Source organism: Ambystoma mexicanum, chromosome 8, assembly GCF_040938575.1.
Source record: "Ambystoma mexicanum isolate Mex_15411 chromosome 8, UKY_AmexF1_1, whole genome shotgun sequence".
NCBI lineage: Eukaryota > Metazoa > Chordata > Amphibia > Caudata > Ambystomatidae > Ambystoma > Ambystoma mexicanum.
Window position 1 is genome coordinate 1445498518 of NC_090929.1, and position 22413 is coordinate 1445520930.

General features: G+C 44.9%; 1 protein-coding gene across 7 annotated transcripts in view; it reads left to right on the forward strand.

Annotated features, from left to right (window-relative positions):
- The first annotated feature begins 2682 nt into the window (after positions 1 to 2682).
- Positions 2683 to 22413, forward strand: part of LDB1 (LIM domain binding 1) — a 590338-nt gene continuing 570607 nt past the window's right edge. For 2 of the 7 annotated variants that reach the window (XM_069611604.1, XM_069611607.1), the window contains exon 1: positions 2690 to 2954. In XM_069611604.1, the coding sequence (XP_069467705.1) occupies positions 2930 to 2954 (25 nt within the window). In that variant the 5' untranslated portion in view covers positions 2690 to 2929. Of the gene's footprint in view, positions 2955 to 22413 lie in introns of all 7 variants that reach the window. The other 5 variants (XM_069611602.1, XM_069611606.1, XM_069611601.1 and 2 more) reach the window with 5 other exon arrangements.

The window sequence follows — 22413 nt, forward strand, 5'->3', positions numbered from 1 at the left end:
AAGTATCCTTTATTACTCTTGAGGCAAACATTATGATTGTTTCTCTTTCTCCCTCAAACTGAGATAAAACAGAACCCAATCCCTTGCCACTAGCATCAACCGTGATGATAGATTTTCTTCATGGCACACATCCACCCAACAATGGTGCTTCAATAATGCATTTTTTAATGGTGTCCACACAATTCTCACGCTCGCTATTCCAAACAAATTTCACATTCTTCTTCGTCATCTTCATCAAGGCTTCATCGATTCTAAAATGGTGTTTGTGTTCTCTTCTGTGACTCCAACCCAAGTCAAGCTCTTTGTTCCACCTTTTGGCGGGCTTCTGCACACAAGCCTCCAAAAGTGGTGCCACTCTGTCTGGGTAGCAGAGGGGGTGTGGGAGGGGGTTTAGGCACCCTGGACTGAGTTACCGTGGTAACTCAAGTCGCACTCTTGTGTGATTGGCTCAAGTGGTGAGCCGGCCGGCTCACCACTTTGCATGTTTGAGTGACAGCTAGGCTGAGTGAATGTGGGTTTTCTGCATAAAAGCAGGGCTTTGGGGACTGGAACTGGTCTCCTGCAGTCCTACAAGTGCTCGAAGAAGACTAAGTAAAAATGTGTTTAGATGCTGTGACCCTGCATGTAAATTATATGCTTAAAGTGGTCTCAGTAAAATGGATGCGAAGCTGTGCTCCGGTAGTTTGTAGGCTTGCTCTAAATGGAGCCATCAGCTAACAATGGCTTCATTTCATGGTTGAAGTTCAATTTACTCCAGGTTAATAAAGGGTCTTGTAAAGTGTGGTAGAACTGCCAACATACCACCAGCAATTCACCAACTCCAACTGTCACCTGCTAAATATCAATAGAGTGTTCGATATGTGTTATATATCTGCAACTACCTGAGTCCCTATGTGTATATCATTGGTCTATCCTACGATTCGCCTACCCTACAATTCCCAAGAGGTATACGTATTGTCATTCTGTGCCTGGGGTGGGGGGTCATTTATGTTTCAGAAACATTTGTTTTGTTCGTTATGAAAAAGGAGTGTTATGTGTGACCATCCCAAGTGTATTGCCATTTAGGGAGAAGTGTTATGTGTGACCCTCCCGAGTGCATTGCCCTATTAAGATGGGACATGATTGTGTCATGGCCCGACCTAATAAATGGAGCCCCTGCAAGCATGTGCCTCAGAACAGCTACAGAGTCCAACAATGGAAGTCCTGTGTCCGTCTCTCATTTCGGGCCTGCAGGCCCACACTGTGTGATCACGGTCCTGCAGGTCCCTGCTGCTCTGGGCACCCCAGATCAGCCTGGTGTCCTGGGTTCAACCCAGGCACCCTCCATATCGGATGCTCCTGGCGTCTATGGTGCCATAACACCCAGGCCGTGTCCCCACGGCCTATCAGGGTCCCGCTCTGCAACTCAACAGGGTTCTGGGTCCCCCAGCACCTGTGAGGCCGGCGGTATGCCTACCGCCGGTACCTCAATAAACAGAAGATTACAGAATTGCTGGCAGGGCTGCGATGTAACATTGCAGGTCCCTGGTGGGGTCATGCTCCCACTGTAGCCAGTTTTTGAGTATGGGAATAACAACACACAAATAATCAGACGCAATGCTGTACACACCCTGGCATCTTTATTTGCACACCTCCTGTGTCCATCTTCCTGCCACCTGCTTCAACCCTCCCCGTCTTAATGCCAGGCAGCTACTATGGGTGTCTTCACAGACACAAAAGTGTGGTATCCACTTTTTGAAGAAAATGATGTTTCAGCTTCAATCAAATATGTCATGTCACTAACATTCTCTGCATTAAAATTAACCTGTGATGATGATACTGATCAAACATGAAACGGTCTATTTTATATTTAAAAAAGGAATGTGGCTTGTAGAACCCGAAGGCCTGGTTTCTAATACCGCTCCTCTGCCTGACTGAACTGGAAAATCACCTTTTCGGCTCGTTTGTGCTCAGTTCTCACGTGTGGCAAAACGCGCTTTTCAGAGTTCTTGGAAAATGCTAGCCCGACGTGAAAGGGGGTTTCACTCAGATGGAGAGTCTCTTCTCTGCGTGTCACTGTCACACTTCCTAATGGCCACCGAATGTCACCAGCGGCTACTATATTTTTCTTTTCAACTAGAGGGTAGTAGCTTCTGTTTATTGCCCTCTGCCACTTGACCCGCAGTGAAAATGTTCCAGAGACAAAACACACATAAGACCCAAGTGTGTCTGGCAAGGGACACACACGGGCGGTTAATGTCTGTCAAGGGACTCGCTCGCTCTGTTTACTACAAAGACAAAGGCTTGCTCACGGGGAAGTGGCAGGCATACTGTCTCCGGCGTAGTTTGCCTTCCCCTCGCTCTGTCTGTCAGCCTCTGTTACAACACGGAACGGGGCTGTGCATAACACAGGCTGATGCCGTGTGCCTAGCTCCAGCCGCGCATGCCGTCTCTCTCCGCTTTCCCTCTTCCTTCCTCTCTTTTCTTCTTAACAAACATGTCTCAGCTATCAAAAGGACAATCACCATGTCAAAGATTTTTCTTCTTTTTTTTTTTTTAAATCTGCGTCACATGCTTGTTATTCCCTCAACCGAATCTCTCTTCCTTGCTCTCTCTCCCTCTCCCTCACTCAGGTCACTTTGACAAGCTCTCTCTCCTCCCACTAGCATCGCAATTAGCATATTAATAAACCACAGCACTGCCAGCCGAGAGAGCGAGCGAGCCAGGGAGGGAGCGAGCGAGCAAGCGAGAGAGAGACACACACGCACACATATACACACACATACACAGACAGAATAAAATTCCTTCTTCCTGCCTCCGCGGAGGCCCGCTTTCTGCTGTTTAGGGGGGCTTGTTTTTCCTCCCAGAGCCGCGCACACGGACAGTTAATGCCAGGACCCTGTAAGCTGGGAACCCCGAACCCTCTCTGCTCCAGGCCAGGCATGTGAAGATGTCAGTGGGTTGCGCATGCCCTGGTAAGTGCTTTTTTACCTTAATTAACTTGAAATACATTTGGAATGGATAATATGGTGGGTGCACGCAGCAGAGGGTCCTTATCTCCATTTAAAGTACGGGCTACTGTGTGTGTGTGCTTTTTTTTTTTTTTTTTAATTTGTCGCGGACCAAGCACGGCTATTCAAGCCACCCCTTTTGGGAATGCTGGGGGAACCAAAAATACCCAGAATCCCTAAATGCGAGCCAATCAGAAGTGCCTCTGGACTTTTGACCCGAGGTCATCGGAGACTGTGATTGGCTGATCCTAATTTTAGGTTGCTGGTTGTTGACCCGGCGTAGGGAATTTGATTTTAAGCTATTTCCAGTGAACGGGGTTGCAAGAGGGTTTTGCATTGGTGCTGCTCCGAATGCTGTGTACGCTGCAGCCCCACAGGCTCGCAGCTCCTGCACCCACCCTTGCCACCAACAGGAGGGTGTGTCTGGGGGAGCGGCCTGCCTTTTAGACCCCCCAGCACGTACATAATCTGTCAGAAGCTGCAAGATGTTGGGGGCGCTGGCTGCAAGCTGTGCAGTCTGAGCCCACGTCCCTACTCTCTGGTTTAAGTTTGTTTACACGTTAGATTGAGTTTTCAATGGTAGGCGTGTATGACGGAGCCTAGCTCCTTAACAAGAGGTAAAACGGGCAGAGAGGGCATGCATTTAACAATAAAAGGACGGGGAACCCCGGCAACCCCCTCCTTTTTGCCGGCAATTCAAGTGCATTGTGCTTGTTTTCAATCTATGCATGTATTGTTTACAAATGGACGTACTGACCGCACGCAAAGCTACAGTACCTGTTTCCAGGGATCACATATTGTCCCACGTTAGGCGTCAGTAGCTCGTACTGGCTTCTTTTTTTTAGTTGCACTCTGGGAATGTACTTCTGAACTTAAAATAAAATCACAAGCAAAACTAAAATTTGCAGAGGAAGAGCAGTAGCCGGTGAATTGCTGCTACGGAACAGCTGTTATATCAGGTGCTTGCTGTGACTCGTGGATAGCATGTTAACCCAGCTGCCAAGTGATCGCATATGATGGACACATTTGTCTGGTAATGGATTTTTAGCCGGCAATGCTTTGCATGATGGGACTTGTCGTTTCATCCTTAGAGTGACGACAATCCAACTAAGAGTTACAGAAGTAACATTTACAGTGGGTAAAAGTTAGACCGTGGAGCTTCAATGTGTTCCAGGTCGTACCTGAGCAGCCTTTAGAGAGCTCATGGTTTTATTGTTTGTATTATTCTGCCTCTCATTTTGTCTGTCACATTGCAAATTCAGGACTACAAGTCCCAGAATTCAAAGGTAAAATACAGAACCCGAGGAGCTGCACATGCAGGACTAGAGACAACTCGAGAGCTCTGCAAATGACGGAAGGTATCACAGGGACACTTCGTGGCACTATGCCAAGAAAATTAAACTTTCAGAATTCAAAACGATCATGTGGGAGCCTCTGCAGTGCAACAAATCACGCCTTACTGTCCAATTGGTTTGTCTGCCTGAAAATTCTCAACATGTGGCCCAGTTCTGAGGAATTTGGGTGTAATTTCAGTCTCATCTGAGCCTTAGCACAGTCTCTAAAGATCCTCTGTATTTTCTCAAAATCCATACTGTCTTCTTTAACTAAGTTTGTTTATGTTGTACCTTGCACCCCAAACTTGAGTGTATCCATAAATATTTTGTGGTGGGAATTTACATTTTGCTGAATATTATGTTTTCGTGCAGAAATGTATTAATATTCAAAAGAATGTTGGCAACACAATGTAGTTTTGTTTGGAAATCCGTGTTTTTTTGTGCTGTTCTTGTCCAGGTCAAAGAAGATTTGTTTTTTGTGTATAAATTGGATTGCTTTGGATAGGTCCGATCACAGCAGCTCGTCTGGAGAGGCGTGCTAAACGCTTGTGCAGGCCGCCAGTTCAATGTAAGATACTGGTCAAGAAAGTGTACACAGTGTGGAAAACCTCAAATGGTTGCGAAGCCGCTGATCTTGCGTTCTGGTTCTTCTGATCATTTGGGAGAAAGTGTGTTCGCCAATGGAGCAGGTCTGGCACATCAGACTGGTCGTCTTGCCCCAATTGTTTTCATGGAGTTTTTCCACTTGTCATGCCATCGTTTTTCCACTTGTCATGCCATCGTTTTTCCACTTGCCCTCTTTGTGAAACCTGTTCCTAACCATCTTTAAGTCAAGTTCTAGTGTTGGCTGTAGATGTTTTGTAAAATGAAATAATGGAATAGGGAATACTGGTTGCCTGCAACTCATGAAATGATGGGTGGGTAGGGAGTAGAACTTTTTTTGTTATTCGTCATGAGTCCAGTGCAGAAGCACTTTTTTCAGAACGTTCGGCACAGGGATTGCTTGTTTCGCAAGGTGAAATGTGTGATCAATCAGTTTTTGGAAGATACTGGTTGAGTGTGCACCCCTAGCCTATTTGTATGTGTTGGTTCTGTTCCAAGGTGTTTTTGTGCTTTTATTTGGTCCTATAGCCAGAATGGCCCCACTCGTACTGTGGGGTAAATACTAAGCTTGAGATTGTAGTCTGTTTTGGGAACACCCAATTGTCTGGAAGGACCTTATGAGAGTATCTCGTATGTATGTCTAATGATTAGTTATACCTTTTGATGCTTTCACAATATTTTCATTAAATAAACAAAATGGTGATATTCAATGTTTGTAAAAAATAAATAAAAATGAAGCATTTATTCTTAAGACATAGGCGGCATTCAGTTTCTAGTGCCCACCGGATCCTGTTGACCAGAGACAGCGGCGCCACTAAAATAAAGAAAGATAAACCAACCAGTTGACAGGAAATCACAAGTACTGGAGATGTGGGTCCATACCTTGCCATCACAAGGACACCACTAGACACTGCAGAGATCTAGGGAATAGATCACAAGATAGCGCCGCAGCGCCAGGGATTGACCAAGATATGAAGCATTGTAAGGAGCATTGGAACCACAGGCAGAAATGTGTCCCTGGAGATGGTCCATGAGACGGAAATGCATTGGGCAACAAAAGGAATGCCTATGTCATAAAAATAAATGCTTCATTTTTTTTTTACAAACATTGAATATCACCATCTTGTTTATTTAATGAACATATTGTGAAAGCCGCAAATGTATAAATTAATCATTAGACATACAATACTAGATACTCTCAGAAGTTCCTTCCAGAATGCTGGCTGATCCCAACCAGACTGCATTCTCAATCACTTGTCGGAAACCATTTGAACATGATGATATTGTTCGAATCATGTGACAACGCGCCAAATGCTTCATTCTAGGTCCTGCTCATCATTTTGGGTTTTTTGGAATAAAGTCAGTGAGTTGTGTTTTTCTTTTCTCTTCTGGACATGTTATTCGCCTATGGTCCTCTTCAGGGCCCAGAACTGCATGCATTTGAACTTTTTCACATTTCGTAGAAAAAAGTATTCCCGCTAGACCTCCATGATGTATAAGTAATCAATCCACAAATGGAATTAATTTAACGCAGAAGTATATGACTATTTGGTTCTCTGCAGGTTTTTGTTTTTTTTCTTCTCCCTCTAATTTTCTTCAATGGTTGTTTTGTGTTTATCATAGATGTATTGTTTCAGGCAATGTAATTTGCCTGCTATTGTAACATGTTTTGGAGCAATTCTTTCGACATTATATGTACATGTAGTGTTGTAAATAAGGTGCTCATTGTCATTATGTATTATCCCAGTATCTGAGTCAACATTTGAACTTTTCTTTTCCTCCGATTTCAATAATGAGAAATATCAAAAGTATTTTTTAAGATAGCCCACCAAGACATCCAAGGACAAAAACCTCTGCTAAATGAAATCAAATTCCTTATGAGCGTTTTGAGAGTTGCGAAAATTGCTAAAAAGGGATGGATTACATATATTACATTTTTTATGAAAACCTTTGTAGCAGTTTGTGTTGACAGTTAACATTATTGAAAGAATGTTTCCGTTTCTGCAGTGGGATATGCTCACCATTGACGGTATGTGTACGTGCATTTTGTGTTGTATTGAAGCAATTGTGTGACAAGCTCAAGACGACTCTAGCTGTGGCTCTAGAGCGATCTTAATTGGGCCCCCAGCTAAGTGGCCTACGCAGTTATTTAACTCCATAATATCAGGTATGTCGCTTGCAATTCCAGCAAATGAAAAGAAGCATTTATCTTAAAGGTCCTCTATAGAGCAAGGCCCAAAAGACCAATTCAATCACAGATGTTATCTTTATGCATATTCTGTTGCGCCTTCATTTTTTTTAAAGGTTTTGGCTCATAGGCCTTGTTTTAGAAGTGCCTCAAGGAACAAAAACGATTGGTATGGCCGGTGATAGATGCAAATAGGTATTAGTGCATTGTCATGTCCTTATGTCCTCCTTTTCTAAGTTGCAGGCTTTGAGATTTTCTGAGAGGTGAACATTTTGTTTGACTTATAATGGACTATGCTGGCAATTTAATGGAAAGAGACCCAGATGTCCAATGCTTGACAGAACAAAATACATTTTTCTCTTAAGTGTGTATCTACTTTGTATTAAATACGTTAATGTTGTCTATCATACGTAGTGGTGTGAACTTTATTGATCTCCTTAATTCATGGCGTGCAGTTTATCGGGCCATTTGAATCCGTACCTTACATATAACAGTCTAAACCTATTTGTTTTGACAATGTTTGTTTTGGTAGTATTGGCCCGATATTTGGATATAAAAATAAGCAGGCAGGCGCATCACTGATTTGTTTGTATTAAGGCATTGGTGGCATTGTAAAAATGCCTAAGTGTTGCCAATTTATTTGGTGAGTCATGGCTTTCCACACCGGGGTTAATGTTCTTTAAAGTGTACATCGCAGTTTCCCGACTACTTGTGTTCTTATGTGCACTCGCTTTCTCTCCATACAAATGATATTGTTTGGACTACGAAGTGCAATACGTGAGCCCAAATCCTGGTGGATCTAGGTTTATGTTCACTGTTTGCAATGCATAGTGCAAGCAAGTGTAGATGTCTTCCGCAATGCACTCAGTCCGGGAGGCATTTGACAAGGATTCCTTTTGGAATCGCAAACTTTTAGCAGCTAGTGAAGCTTGCAGATCCCATTGGAATCTTTTGATTTTCCGCTGGCATGAAAATGTGATGCTGGCATAAAAGCATTTGTATTTGGCAGGCGGAATGGATGGGTGGCCAGCGGACACATACATTCCATTCGTCCCCCTTTCCGCCTGCCAAACTGAGGAAAATGCCTCCGAATGCTAAAATGGGTGTAAACCATGCAATAGCGGCGTGTCCAGGGTGTAGCCTGGGGGTGGCACGTGCTAGCCCTGGAATCTGATTGGTCACCTCATTAAACTTTAAACACAGGAATGTAAGATACTAATGTTAGTAAGTAAGGGAGATAGGGGTACTGGAGACAAATAGTACATTAATGCTTTCAGACATACGTGTGTGTATAATGTTTGCGCGCTCTACTTCATGCAACCCCTGCACAAACTTCAGCCACCCCAGTCAAGAGTCTGGACAAGCCACAGAAACCATGCAAAATGTTTTTGTACGCCTGGTTTTTAAATGTTCCCATAGTATTCCCGGGACTTCCAAAACGGGCCTCAAATGTTGTCTGGAACCATTGTGAGGGTCAAAAGAAGTTCAAGGGCGGTCCTCGGACAGCTTACAGCTGCGTGACAAGTGTGCTTGTTACACCAACTAACAACGTGACCTATATTGGGCAATCTATCGCACGTGTACACTGTTTCGTGTGTTGATGGAATAGAGGGAGAGGGCAGCAACATGTTTGAGTGTCTGCCGATAGGCTGAGCTGCAGCACCCCAGTTGAGGCTCCATTGCTTTGGCGCTTTCCTGGCCGCTGCCGTGTGGGCCTCATCCTTCTCGGTACGTCAATTCACGGATGCTGCGTGCACGGCCTTGAGTCACGTGTCTTCCGCAGGCAGGCCTCTCATGACTCACCCAGCCCGGGGAGGAATAGACTGGACGCTGCGTCCCCAGAACCCGAGAGCCGAGCTCCCTTCAGCCGCTGCCACCTCGAGGCAGCGCAGATGAAGCCGGAGGACTTGGCGTTTAGCCACGGATGTCACGACGTTCTCCTTCAAATTGCACCCCTGCCCCCACCACGAGAGCAGGGATACCGCACGTGCCATGAAGGCCTGCCAGAGATGCACTTCCAAAATAAATGGCGCATTTCCTTGATTCCATCCTTCGCCCCGCACCACCCCGTTGCCCACCCTTTCTACCCCTTGATTACCACAGAATAGATACAATTCTGTGTATTTTTTCAGCAGCTTCGTAATCATTACATGCATAGATCTAATATTGTATGTTGCAACGTTGGTGACACAGTGATTTAGTTGCATTATTCTAGGACATGTTGTGCAGCGTCTCCCACGTGGAATTGTCTGTAGGATCACACGTGCGCAGCTTCCACGAACTGCGCCGAGTTAGCGTCTCTCCTTTCTTCTTGTGTCCTGAACATGAGGTATCTGTGCCACCATTGTGTTCACCCTTGTGCCTCGGCTTCTCTAGATTTACAGGACTCGTAGCTTCTATGCGGTAGGTTACGTTATATCCGCCATGGTACGTTTGGAGTATCCTGCCTGCTTCGACAATGTGTGAACTTAGGCGTTGGCCATAGGTCACCTTACTGCATTCAAATGGTTCCTAGTTCTGTGTTTCTTCCTGTGCTCTCCCATCTGCTTCCCCAGTTTGAGCGCCCGCAGCCCATCTTCTTACATTAATCCTTGGCATGCCCTTAGGACAGTGCCCTAAGTGGCATGGGAAAACGAGCCGGGGCTCACCTGCTCCCATTGGGCCACACCACCTTAGTGGGCCCTGGTTTAGTGGCCTAATGGGTTACGGGTGACCCCTGCCAGGCAGGCAGCCTTTGCAGCGATCAGCCGCATCTCCCCCACTGGTTCAGTTTCTAAATACATTTCTGTCTGTAAATAAATTAGTTTCCCACTCAGTATATAAGCAATTCTGTGAGTAAATCACCTTCATTCGGTAGAGGAGAAATGACCCAGGCCCCAACTGGTCATTTATGGTTTAAGGGCCCCTGCTGGCACCCTGCCATAACCCCCTGGCCCCACTGTTTTAACTACGATTTTGCCACATTATGAAGCCATCGTGAAGGACTAATGGTATGGGGGCACCAGTCTCCTCCGACTAAATGCTGTCACTTTCAGTGTGCTTTTCTGGTAAAAGATAGACCTATTGTAAAGGTGTATCGCTGATCTGTTTCACTTTCATCTTTTTTTTGTGGGAAGAGAATATGATTGTGGATTAATGCAGTTCAAGGTGGACCATGTTTTGCCCCATCCATAATAAACCCGGGGAAATCATCCATTGGAGTTTGCATTATGAAACGTCTCCGATTTAATCTTGCGCCACACAGTTGCCTCATGAGGGTTAGGGGGGTCCTCAAATATAATTTTGAAAGGCCCCCCCCCCCTTCTGAGCACCATTCATCTTCCACAGGCCCTGGAGTCCCCTATGAGAAAGGAGAGGGGGACAAAAGGACCAATTTAAGCTACTCTGCATAACCTCTAAAAAGCATTTTGGGTACAAAAGAATTCGCACCGATTTTTAAAACAAAATGTTTTTTATGACATATCTGTGACAATGATTCAAGTTTGCAACCTTGCTAAGCCAATGCACACTGGCCAGGCTATTAGTTTGATGTGTGATAATACACCAACAGTAAAATTATTGCAAACAATGGTTCATACAGATACATTTGGATGGCTTCACCATTTGGGAGTCAGGTTTTGTCTGTCAGGGGACAGTTTCCCTGCACATGTTCCATTAAACAGTGTTAATCACTTGTTCATAATTAATACAAGTCGGTCTTTTCCCAGGGCTCTTTAAGCATGTAGTTAATACAGTGCCAGTGAGCCCCAGCTGAGAGAGGGATTTTGGAGACTGCAGGGCTTCACCCCTTAAATGAGTGATCTCGGTTTGCCATAATACATTCAAATTCAGGGGCTTAGGAGGCCAGTAAATGTTGTTTGTACTCCAATTGAGTCCCAGGGACCCGCTTTACTACACCAATGGTGCGTGAACCTGGAATGGGTAGCAGGCGCTGTCCTTCAATGAACAGCCAGTGGGGTCATTGCTCCAAAATCATAGCGGTAGCCAAAGGGATATTGTGTTACCCTTGAACTATGTATGACATCCCATGTCCCTCCAGTGTATCTCTTATTGAAAATGTTAAGCTGCAGTGATTGATAACAGGGTCTAACATAGAACTGCTAAAACTAGCAAGGCACGCTCACTTCAACAAACCAGGTCCACCCCCATGTTTTTCACTATTTGTAGTTAACAATCCATCCCAGATTTGTTTACATATGAGCCACACTTTCTGTGCTGTGATGTCTAGCACAAGCGGCTACCTTGAAATACATTTTGGGATTTAATTGGTCATCTGCTTCAATCAATGCAGTCCTCCTGTGAATTGCAATCTTTTATTCCTCCTCCTTGATCTGTTTGCACCATTGGCCAACTCGCATCTAAGCAGGATTATAAGGGGGAGCGTTGAGGCCTTTCCATGGATGTTGTGAACTCTTGCGCTTTCGCTGTGATCATGATGCCCTTGGACTGTTCCTTGAATAAATAACCTCCTGAAATGTGTCTTGCTCTGCTCGCTGCTCCTGAGCAAGAGAGCAGCTCTTCCAGACTTAAATCTAGACCGACTCATTCTCTCTTAGTTGGTTCCTGAATGTTTTCTTGCATGTTACTTTATATCACATTCTTCTAAACCATACACTAGGCCTCATTCTGAGGCTGCCGGTATCTTGGCGGCTCAGGGAAATGTAGATATCGTTTCCGGCACCCGGTCTGGCGGCATTGCGTGTGCTGAAGTGACGGTGTAAATCACCATTCAGGGAGTCCCATAGGCTGGAGGTAGCTCTTAGCTGGAGGTATCCCAGGCGCCCCACCGGCAAACCTATAGTCTGCCGGTCTGGTAAAGTACCGGTATCCATGAATATAAGCACTTTTACCAGACCAGCCCACTTGGAATTTGCCACACTGTATGGTTTTTGCACTGCGTATTGTGGTTTGCTTTAGCTTCAGTCGGGGTGAGCCAAAGGGGGGAATTTTAGTTCAGAGATTCGATGGTGGGTTCACAACAAGGTTTTTTTCATTTTTGATGTACATGTATCGAGCGAACATGCATTGAGCCCTCAACTCCAACACAGCCCTCCCATGGTCCGACCATAACTGCCTCCAATTCTACATCCCCATATCCTCATACTCCAAACCACTTATACCTGCACCAGCTAAGATGGCCAGAAGTGCCAAAAAACTTATAGCAGACAATATACGTCCCTTTCTCAACAACCCGTGCCTAGCACCTCCCTTCTCCTCTGACCCCAACATTCTAGCAGAGATCTTCAAAGATACACTCACTCATGCCATCAACACCGCAGCCCCTCTTGAAAGCAAAAAAGAAAAAAAATCGTTTCATTCCAACTCATGGTTCACAGAGGACCTATTAAACCTACGCCAGTGCAAGCGCCAAGCCTTCAAAACATGGCAGGCCAATCCCTGTGATGCCACCAAAATAGACTTTCTGCATATTTCTAAAAAGTACAAAAGTGCTATATTTCAGGCTTAATCTGAAACACACAATAAACGTATTCTGGAAGCCAACTCCCACTCAAAAGAGCTTTTCACCATCTTTAAAGAGCTCACTATCCCCCCAATCTGTACAGATGAGATTGTTAAGGATGAAGCCTGGTGCAATAGCATCCAAACAGCGATGTTAAATAAAATAGACCTTCTTCAAAATAAAATAGCAGAACACTTCAAGGCTCTGCACCCCCAACAGACCCCTGTCGCCAATACCGCTAACGACCAGCACGCCTCCAAATTTAATTTTTCTCCAATCAGCGAAGCAGATGTTCTCCAAATCCTTAAACAGCTTAAACCATCTCAATGCAAAGGCGATATATGCCCCCCTAACATCATTAAAGAATGCGCAGCACCCCTCACACCGATCATCACAGCATTCATCAACGCCTCATTCAAGACGGGCATAGTCCCTGACAGCCTTAAAGAGGCTTGGGTGCGTCCGCTCTTAAAGAAACCTACTCTGGATCCTGCCCAACCTAACAATTACCGACCCATCACAACGGTCCCATTTCTTCTGAAAATCTTAGATAAAGCGGCACACATGCAGATACAGTCCTACCTGGAAAACAACTCTGTCCTAGGTAAAAGGCAGTCCGGATTTCGCAAAGGTCATGGTACTGAAACCGCCCTACTAGATCTGAAGAACAAAATTACCCTAATACTAGACAAAGGGAAATTGGCCCTTCTGCTCCTCCTAGACCTCTCGACGGCATTTGATCTAGTTGATCATGCCATCCTCACGAACCATCTCACCCAGGCCGCACATTTCTCCATCCAAGCCACAAACTGGATCATCTCCTTCCTCGAAGGAAGAGTAATGAAAGTGTTCTCCAATATAGCTAATGCAGAGCCTACTACCATCAAGCATGGAGTCCCGCAGGGCTCATGCACGGCGCCTACCCTCTATAACTTGTTTACCAAACCTCTCTTTGATAAGCTGGATGCACTTGGGATCACATACACCAATTACGCTGACGATACCCAAGTTCTCCTCCCGCTCACAGGACTCTACCATCAGGACGCAGCCACCCTCCAGAACATATACGCCACCATCCAAGCTTGGATGGCCACAAACGGCTTATGTCTTAACGGAGACAAGACCGAAATTCTCATCCTTGGTCAAAAATCCACCTTCCTAACCTCGACCCACTCTACACCAACTTCTCCATAGACAATTGCATCATCCCAGTTCTACCTTCTGTAAAAACACTAGGAGTACACATTGACACCTCACTCTCCATGGACAAACAAGTCAACTCCATTGTTTCTGCTTCCGCTTTGAGCACTAAGCTCATCAATGCCATCAAACTTTTTCTAACCAAAGATAATTGCCTCTCTATCGCCAGAGCCACCATTGGAGCCAAACTAGATTATTGTAATGCGTTACTGGCTGGCACCTCCAATTCCAATCTCATTAAACTCCAAACAACACAAAATAATGCTCTAACAGCAGCTCTCAATATACCAAAAAGGGGCCACATTGCACAAGCCAGAAAGGCAGCACACTGGCTACCTGTCAAAGATCACATTACATTCAAAATACTTACCACTGCGCACAAATGTATCAACCTATCTGCACCCTCATACCTGTCTGACACCCTAGTCAGATCTCGCTCCTCCAGACCAACTAGGCAATGCCACTCCAACCAGCTCAAGGTCCCACGCATCAAACGAGCTAGAGCAGGGGGAATAAGCTTCCCTTATATTGCCCCTAAGCTATGGAACACACTACTTAGCACGCTCAGAGCAGAAACTTCTCTCATTGCCTTCCGAAAACAGCTGAAAACCACCTTGTTTAACTAATTCCTCTTCTTCTAGTTCGCTACGCTCTCCTCATCTATCTCCTCTCCTCTCTTCCTCTCCTGTAGCTATTTCTCGTTCTCTTGCAACTAAGTAATGATTTCAATGTATGTACAACAAATCATATCTGTAACAAGCGCCACGATGCCCCCTGGGCTGCATGTGCGCTAAACAAATGCGAATAAATAAATAAATAAATAACTCGTGGATTAAAGTGTCTTTTGGCTAGGTGCAAGATTAGCCTCTTTGGAACTATTACAATTCTTTCAAGTTTTCAAGATCTCCCTATGTATGTGATATGTATATTCTCTCGGTTTCCCTTTCACAATACTTACCAACAAGCCACATCTGCTCTCCAATACAGGCACCTTGCATATGAAAAGAAGAACATCTTTCTGTCGCTTTCACATATGGGGCCTCATTACAAGGTGGGAGGTAAGGGATTACCGGCACCGGTAAGGGCACTGGTGCCAGTAATCCCTTACCTCCCTACTACGAGTTCCCTTTGCGGGTCCTTCCCTAACCCCTGGTTTTACCAGGAGGTAAGGACGGGGACCCGCAAAGGGACTCTAGAGCTAATAACAGTACCGCAATTTGCAGTACTGTTATTAGCGCCTTCACCATTCCCATTGAGCTCTATGGGGGCTCAATGGGAATGGGGAATGGCCCTGGTGAATGGGGAATTACCGGTCCCTCCGACCTCGGAATGGACTGGTAATTGCTCCATTCACCAGGGCGGAGTCGGAAGGGTTTTGGAGGCAGCCATGGCTACCTCCAACCTCGTAATGAGGCCCATGGACTATTACAGTAAGTAGTTGCAGAATTCAAAGCTCCTGTATCACTTGCTGGGGAGATGAACTGAAGTAGGTTTAAGTGTTGCAGCTAATAAATGGCAAAAATGCATCTTTGACTTTTGCTCTGACTTGGAAATTTAGTGTTAGTTCACTAACTATACATTCCAAGAAATAATTTCATTATACTACTTTACTTATGTGGGTTTCCCATAAAATAAACTCAGTAACTTTGGTGATTCCTTTGATTTCTCGGTGCAATTAGAGGCGTCCAGAGAGGACCTACAGTATTCCATCTAGGGTTCTAGTTAAGTATTCCTCCTATATTGATCTGGATGGTCATTTGAGTATCTCCAGTTTTCATTTCACAACTTAGTTCATTGGCAGTAATAATATTTAACAGGTGCATCCTGTAACAATATTTTTTAAAACAAGTAAGGTGTTGGTTGAGCTCTTTGTTTTTCCCAATCAAGTGAATCTGACTTAAAATAAATATTGAAACCTGCTAAGTGTGGCGGAGGGACAAAACAGGATACACACGAAAGGAATTCCTCACTTATTTTTAAGTCCTGGTTGAGCTAAATGCCTAAGGGGCTCAGAGGTTTAGCTACATCCCCTCTAGGCATGGTCTAAGCTAACATTGTTAGGATGGGCCAAAGAATATAGTGTCCAGGCTCCTTTTCCCATGGGGATACTGGTGTCACCCACATTCTCCAAGTTCAAAGGTCTTAGGGATACTGTATAGCACTGAGCTGCTTTATTGCTCAGGTTACAGTCATCAGGATATAGTACCCAGCTGACTTTTTGTTGTCAACCCCAGGTCAGTGACTCTATAAGGCCTTTAGCAGCTCGTCAACCTGAGCCTTCAGAAGGGCCTCAGCGGGGGCTCGGAGCCATTAGTGGCCCTACAACCCTCCACCCCCTGATGGGGTAATAGCTATACCCCAGTGTGGGAATTATTTTCATGTTTTTTCTCAGAAGATAAGGATCTGCACGAGCCAAATGTCCCATGAAGAAAAACAAGATGACCACCACCACAGTAAGTAGAAAAGGTACCAAGAGGCTTGGGTGGCCGGTGTAATCATACAAGCAAACCCTCCCGGTTTAGGCAGGAGGCTCCCGAATTTCCTTTACAAAACGTTGCTATTTTTGACTTTCTCCCTCCTAAAATAATTCTTACCACTGTTGAGAAACCCCTCAATGCTCCCACCAGAACAAATACAACCCCCTAGGGAAAAAGGCCCATCACACCCCTTGCAAGGAGAACAAGGTTTAATCTCACCCAAATACAAGTATGTGCCAACCAAGAACTGCTGCTACGGCCTTTGACCTGTGGGTTTGCCCTTGAAGATTCATTCAGGCCCCTCTTGGCATATTCCTGCTGGGTTTCATGCACTACTGATAAAATACAATAGAGAACTATGTGTGTGTATTTAGAAAATTAACCTTTGGCAGAGCTGTCAGGGCTGCGAATAAAGAGCGCACACACACACATCTAAACCTCTGGAAGCATAGCCATAGCATTAGGCCTCAATTTCTACCTTCTAAAATGGGGTTTTGATACACACATGGTTCTATTGTTACAATTTGCTATGTTTATATTACACTATAACCTCTGTAAGTAGGTCCTTCTCGATCTCGAAACTCTCTTCAAATGGTTCCTTCTACAACTGCATTTTCCTGAATCGCTGAGGGGTTTGAGACTTTCGCCCCTGCCTCCCAACATTCCCCCCTTTCCTTAATACTATACTAACAAACTCTCTTGCCATCCTCCCAGCTTCCTCATAGCTACACATACCTTCCTTAGGCACCCACCCACACTCTACATACTGAAGGCAGACTTTCTGCTATTTGAGGATTTTGGTCTGGGGTGCAGGTAAGATATATGTAGCCCCCATCTCATTCTAAATCTACCAGTGCTCTACATAATTTTATGGGCCATGTGGGGCCTTGGTAACTGTTCCAGGGGGGGATCAATACTATTTTCACCATACGTGGCTTATTTGGGTCAGCTGTTTGTACCTGCCCATCTTTTGTACCGTGAGGTGCATTGCTTACCCCAATCGAAACCATCATCGTCGCACTATTAACCACTATTAGGGTTCGCCTTAGCACAGCATCGAAGTATCAACTGGCACGTGCAGAGAATTACCAACACGAACACCACCACTGCCACTAGCATCTTAACAATTGCTTCCATCCACGACGATGCCTATGAAAAAAGATCATCGAACCAGTCACTCTTCTGTATTCCAGCATCCGTTTGCATATGTTCTCTGAGAGTGTGCACAATCTCCATTATTTGCACGAGAGAGCCATCTGCTGCATCGTTTGTGGGCATGTAGGTGCAACAGGATTCCCTGAATGCAAGCTCCTCCTTCCATGGATGTAAGCAGATCGAGCACATACTGGCTCTTAGTTCAACTTTGATTGTGTTGAAGCATTGTTCAGTGTCATTTGCTAGCTGTATTAGTTCATAACTATTTGCAGCCGCATAGCATTTGGCTGCTGCCTCTATCCCTGGCACTAACAAGGAAGCACAAAATGTCTCTTCTTACTTGTACAGTCTGTATTGATCAGGTATTTCTTTGAGCAATTCAGCAGAGTTTGAAAATAGATAGTTGGACCTTTTCCTCCTCTTCAAAAGTATGTTTTTCTTCTTCGGCTGAATTTGAAAGGCAGGAGGCTGTAGTGGGGATGCAGAAGCACTGGGCTTTGGTATAAGCTTTCCGGTTTCATGATTAGGTGCACTTCTGCAATCACGTGAAGAGCTGAGTGCAGCGTTGTCAACTCGCATATGCCCGTCAATGATGGGGAGGTGGGAGGTGTAAGAATGCCTGCTGGCTGCAGATCCAGTAGGTATCCATCACTGTGGCTGTTCTTTTCTTGAGATCTGGAATGTTTGTCACATTTCACTTGTAATTGTTACCCACAGAGTCACCTCCTGCATTATAGAAGCATAGTTTATATTATTCCTATTTCTGCACCTTCACCGGCTTCTTTTTTGCTTTGACCCATTTTAGCTTTGCCACGTGCTTCCCCCAGTGTTCTTGACATGCTTCATTCACCCTCTGATTCACTACTTTTTTATGTCTGTCCTATAAGTCCTCCTGCCATACAGCTGAGCACAGTCTCTTACCACTGATTGGCCACAAACCTCACTCCTCTAGCTGCATGTATGGTCTTTTCAAGCACTGTACGTTTCTGGCATTGCGGACACACTGCTGTCATCTGGATCTATCATCAAAAGACGTATACTGTGCCCTTGGAATGTGCTACACAATCTACATAGTACTAGATGGACAAGACATTGAGCATCCAAAAATGGAACCTCTTGTGGTATTAATGCCTTAGTTGCTCCAGACGCATGTGGTATTAAGGAGGAAATATAACAACTCCCGTTTATCCTCTGTTTTCCCACCAAGCTCATGTCCGCGTACCAACTGTTACTCATCTCTGGTTGGTGCACACCCTCTTATCATATCAAAACCTAAACCTCTATACTCGTCCTATCTCTTCTTATAATGTTGTGTGAAACGTTTTAATATACATCTATTTGGCCCGTGTAACTTTGCATCTGATGATATATTATTCATTGTTTGTAACATCACGTCTCCCCATATGGTTATGTATTAGTATGACTTCCCTGTATTGTGTTATTGTCCCCGTTCTGATATGTGCACCCATCCCTTATACACCTCCCTCGGATATCCCCTCCTTTTAAATGCTCCAACCATGTAAAATTGCATACTAAATATACTGCTCAACCAAACATAAAGATGCTAAATATTTTCAATGTGAAATGCATCACGCACATATACATAGATAAAAACATGGACATATTATATTGCTCTTTGGTTGCATGTTGAACATTAGAGATCGGGTCTTCAATGAGCAATATTACTGACATTCTGAAAGAGAAAGCACCAGAGTATGCAAAAAGGAAGTACTAAAAAATACATAAAGGAAAAGAGGGAAAAAAGAGCACTTCACTGAAAGACAACAAAAATATACCAAACCATATGTAAAGCTGATAAATTGCTCTGCAAATATATGTGCACTTTTTCTCATGTACTATTCTCTTGCTCGTTAGTGGGGATGCGGCATCAGGAGCCCTCCGAACATCAGAAAGGTGCACCCAATATGGGAGCCCGTGGACATTCACCGCAAATGAAGTGGCATAGACTATGAACAACGGGCTGTTATACCTTGGTTCACTCCACCTGTGTACGAAGTTCCTCACAGAGATCTTATCACCATGTGACAACCGGAGAGGTTGTTAAGTCGTTGGAGTGGATGCAGCGCTGGTTGGTTCTTCAGACTGCCGTGGTGCTGAGATGCATTTTATTGATCTAGTCAATGCAGTTAGGTAGTCCTTAAATTCCACCCCAAAACTCATGCTGCCCTGTGAGCATCGGAGGCCACCCTTACCGGAAACAAAGGCGTATGCATTTGCTTGCCTGTTAACACCTTATGTGGTGATAAATGATGGTCCGTACAGGGCGATGTCCGCAAACTGAACAATTCGAGGGGGAGGCAGTGCACCCAATTTCTCTGTAGGGTGGCACATAACTCAGAGAATGTTGCCTTTAACAGGCCATTGATAATTTCCACAATCCTGTTGCCTTGGGGTGGTAAATTGTGCACATCCAACACTTGATGCCTAGCAACATGGTCACTTCTCTGAAAAGTTAATTAAATAAATGGGTGCTGTTATCAGACCGCAGCACATCACAGACACCCCCACAAGGGAACACTTCCCTAACTAAAAACGTGGCAGCACATTTAGCATATGGATGTGCACAAGGACCAGCCTCGACCTACCGGGAAAAGGGACATACAACGACAATTATCTACTCCCATTACACCGTTCTTCCATTTTGGCATAGTCGATGTGGAGTTTCTTAAATGGCCCAGTAAGGCGAGGCAGGGTGCCTCGCATTGTTCTCAGGATGTGACCTGTACTGTAGGTTTGACACGTAATGCAGTTTATCACCAACGTAGTAAATATTTCCTGGCGATTGGGAAAAACCAGGACTCTTGTATGTCTGCAGCAATGTGCTGCTTTGACAAATGAGAAGCATAGTGCAGCTGCTCGAAAGCGACGAGCAATAATGAATGTGGCATGACAACTTTACCTGTACTTTCCTTTCGCCATAATAAATTGGTAGGGGACTGTGTGCATCTTCTTTTCTGCCACAAATCTTTCTTTTCTTGTGGGGTTTGGCCTTGTATTTCAATGATTTGTGCTATGGGGAGTGAATTGTAGGGTTCTGGCAACTGCTCTCATCCCTGTGGTGTTACTTGATATTCAGAGATGATGGGTAATGGAAGATAAGCTGCTTGTTTGGCCATCACGTCCACAGCGGATTTGTCAAGGGAAACTTGTGTCATTAGTATGGGCAGTGCACTTAACCACCGCTGTCACAGAAGGCTGGGAAAGTGCTTTGATCAGTTTATCCAATAATGCTGCATGTTGGACTGGGGACCCGTAAACCCTCTACTTTTCCACTGTGCTAGCCTTGAATGCACAGTTGTGGTGAAATGGGCAGAGTCAGAATAGACAGTCAGGAGCACACCTGGGAGGCGAGAAGCGCTTCAATGAGTGCTACAAGCTCTGCCGCTTGAGCGGAATAGTGCATGGGTAACCTTTTTTGCAGCACTACCTCATACCCTCCGTTCACTAGGCGCACAACTGCGGCACCAGTATGTCTCAGGCGTGTCACCTGGTCAATAGTTGCTGACCCATCAATGAAAAGCACTTCTCCCTCCCCCCTCCAGCGGGCTGTCTCCTGATTTTGGTATGTCTCCCTCCTTCTCCCCTTCAAACGTTACACAGTCATGTCTAGCGAGGTCCCCATCAGTATACGGTTCTGTCAGAAAAGTAGCAGGATTTACTGTCTTGCACTGCACTATGCAAAGGTTTGGGCTAGATAAAATTACTTCATGCTTTGAGGAAGGCATATCATCTCAACTACAATCTCACTATGAATAGGCAGGTCAATGCCAATGCCTCTTCCTCGGCCTACTACTCCAAACTGATCAATGCAGCAAGACCCTTCTTAACCACACAGAACTGCCTTACCATTGCTAGGGCTACGATTGGTTCAAGACTGGATTGTTGCAATGCTCTCCTTGGGGTACATCTAGCAAAAACATTGCTAAACTCCAGCTGGTCCAGAACAATGCCCTCAGGGCCGCCACAGGATTCTCAAAAAAGGATCACATCTCCGACCTGAGAAGACGGGTACATTGGCTTCCCATTAAGGAGAGAATCATCTTCAAAATCCTTTCCCTTGCGCACAAATGCCTCCATGGTTTGGCACCCCCTTACCTGGCCCAGCGCATAGCCATGCCATCATCCTCTAGGCCGTCCAGACTGGCATATACCAACCTGATTTCCATGCCCAAAACCTGCATGGTGCATGCAGGTGGCTCCAGCTTCCCAGCCATTGCTGCCACACACTGGAACGCTTTACCTATGCACCTCGGGAATCGACTCTCACCTAGCCTTCCGTAAAGCCATCAAAACTACGTTATTTGTCTGATCTGTTAACTCCTAGTGCTCACTCCGTACACCCGGAAATATACCCAAGTGTATCTTGTGTATTTTGTGACCTAACACCTCCCTATTGTAACTGAGTAACCACATGTTGAAACCGTAATCTTGCCTACGTACACTTTCATGTAAAAGCGCCTCAATGCCTTTGGGCTGTAGTGCGCTCTACAAATGTAAAATAAATAAAATCGAGCAGTAGACACGGACACAATGGATACAAGTTTCGAAAACCTTTATTTACACTTTTGATTGGGATGAAAGAATTCCTAACGGGCACTAACTCTAAAATGGGAGTAATCATGACCATTAAACAATAACAAATACATCCAAGTCAGTCTGGTCAAAAATAAAAAAGGCCTATACTATCAAAACCTAACCTCGCCCTCCTTAGAATAACAATTGTGTTAAGGCAATACAAAATGAAAATAGTGTCTTAAAAAGAAATGTCAGAATGGCTTGAGCACCAACTCCCTTCCCCAGGTTCAACCCAACCGGATCTAGAGAGTCTCTCAAAAAACAAAGGATGGGTGGATGGCACAGTTCTGTCAGTCTTGCACACTTTGGCTTACTGGTACAGTTCGAAAGTTTAATCTCAGGCTTTCAACTTCTGGTAGTTCAGTCACTTCTTTAGGTTTTGCGGGCCTTGCCATAAATACTCAATTTT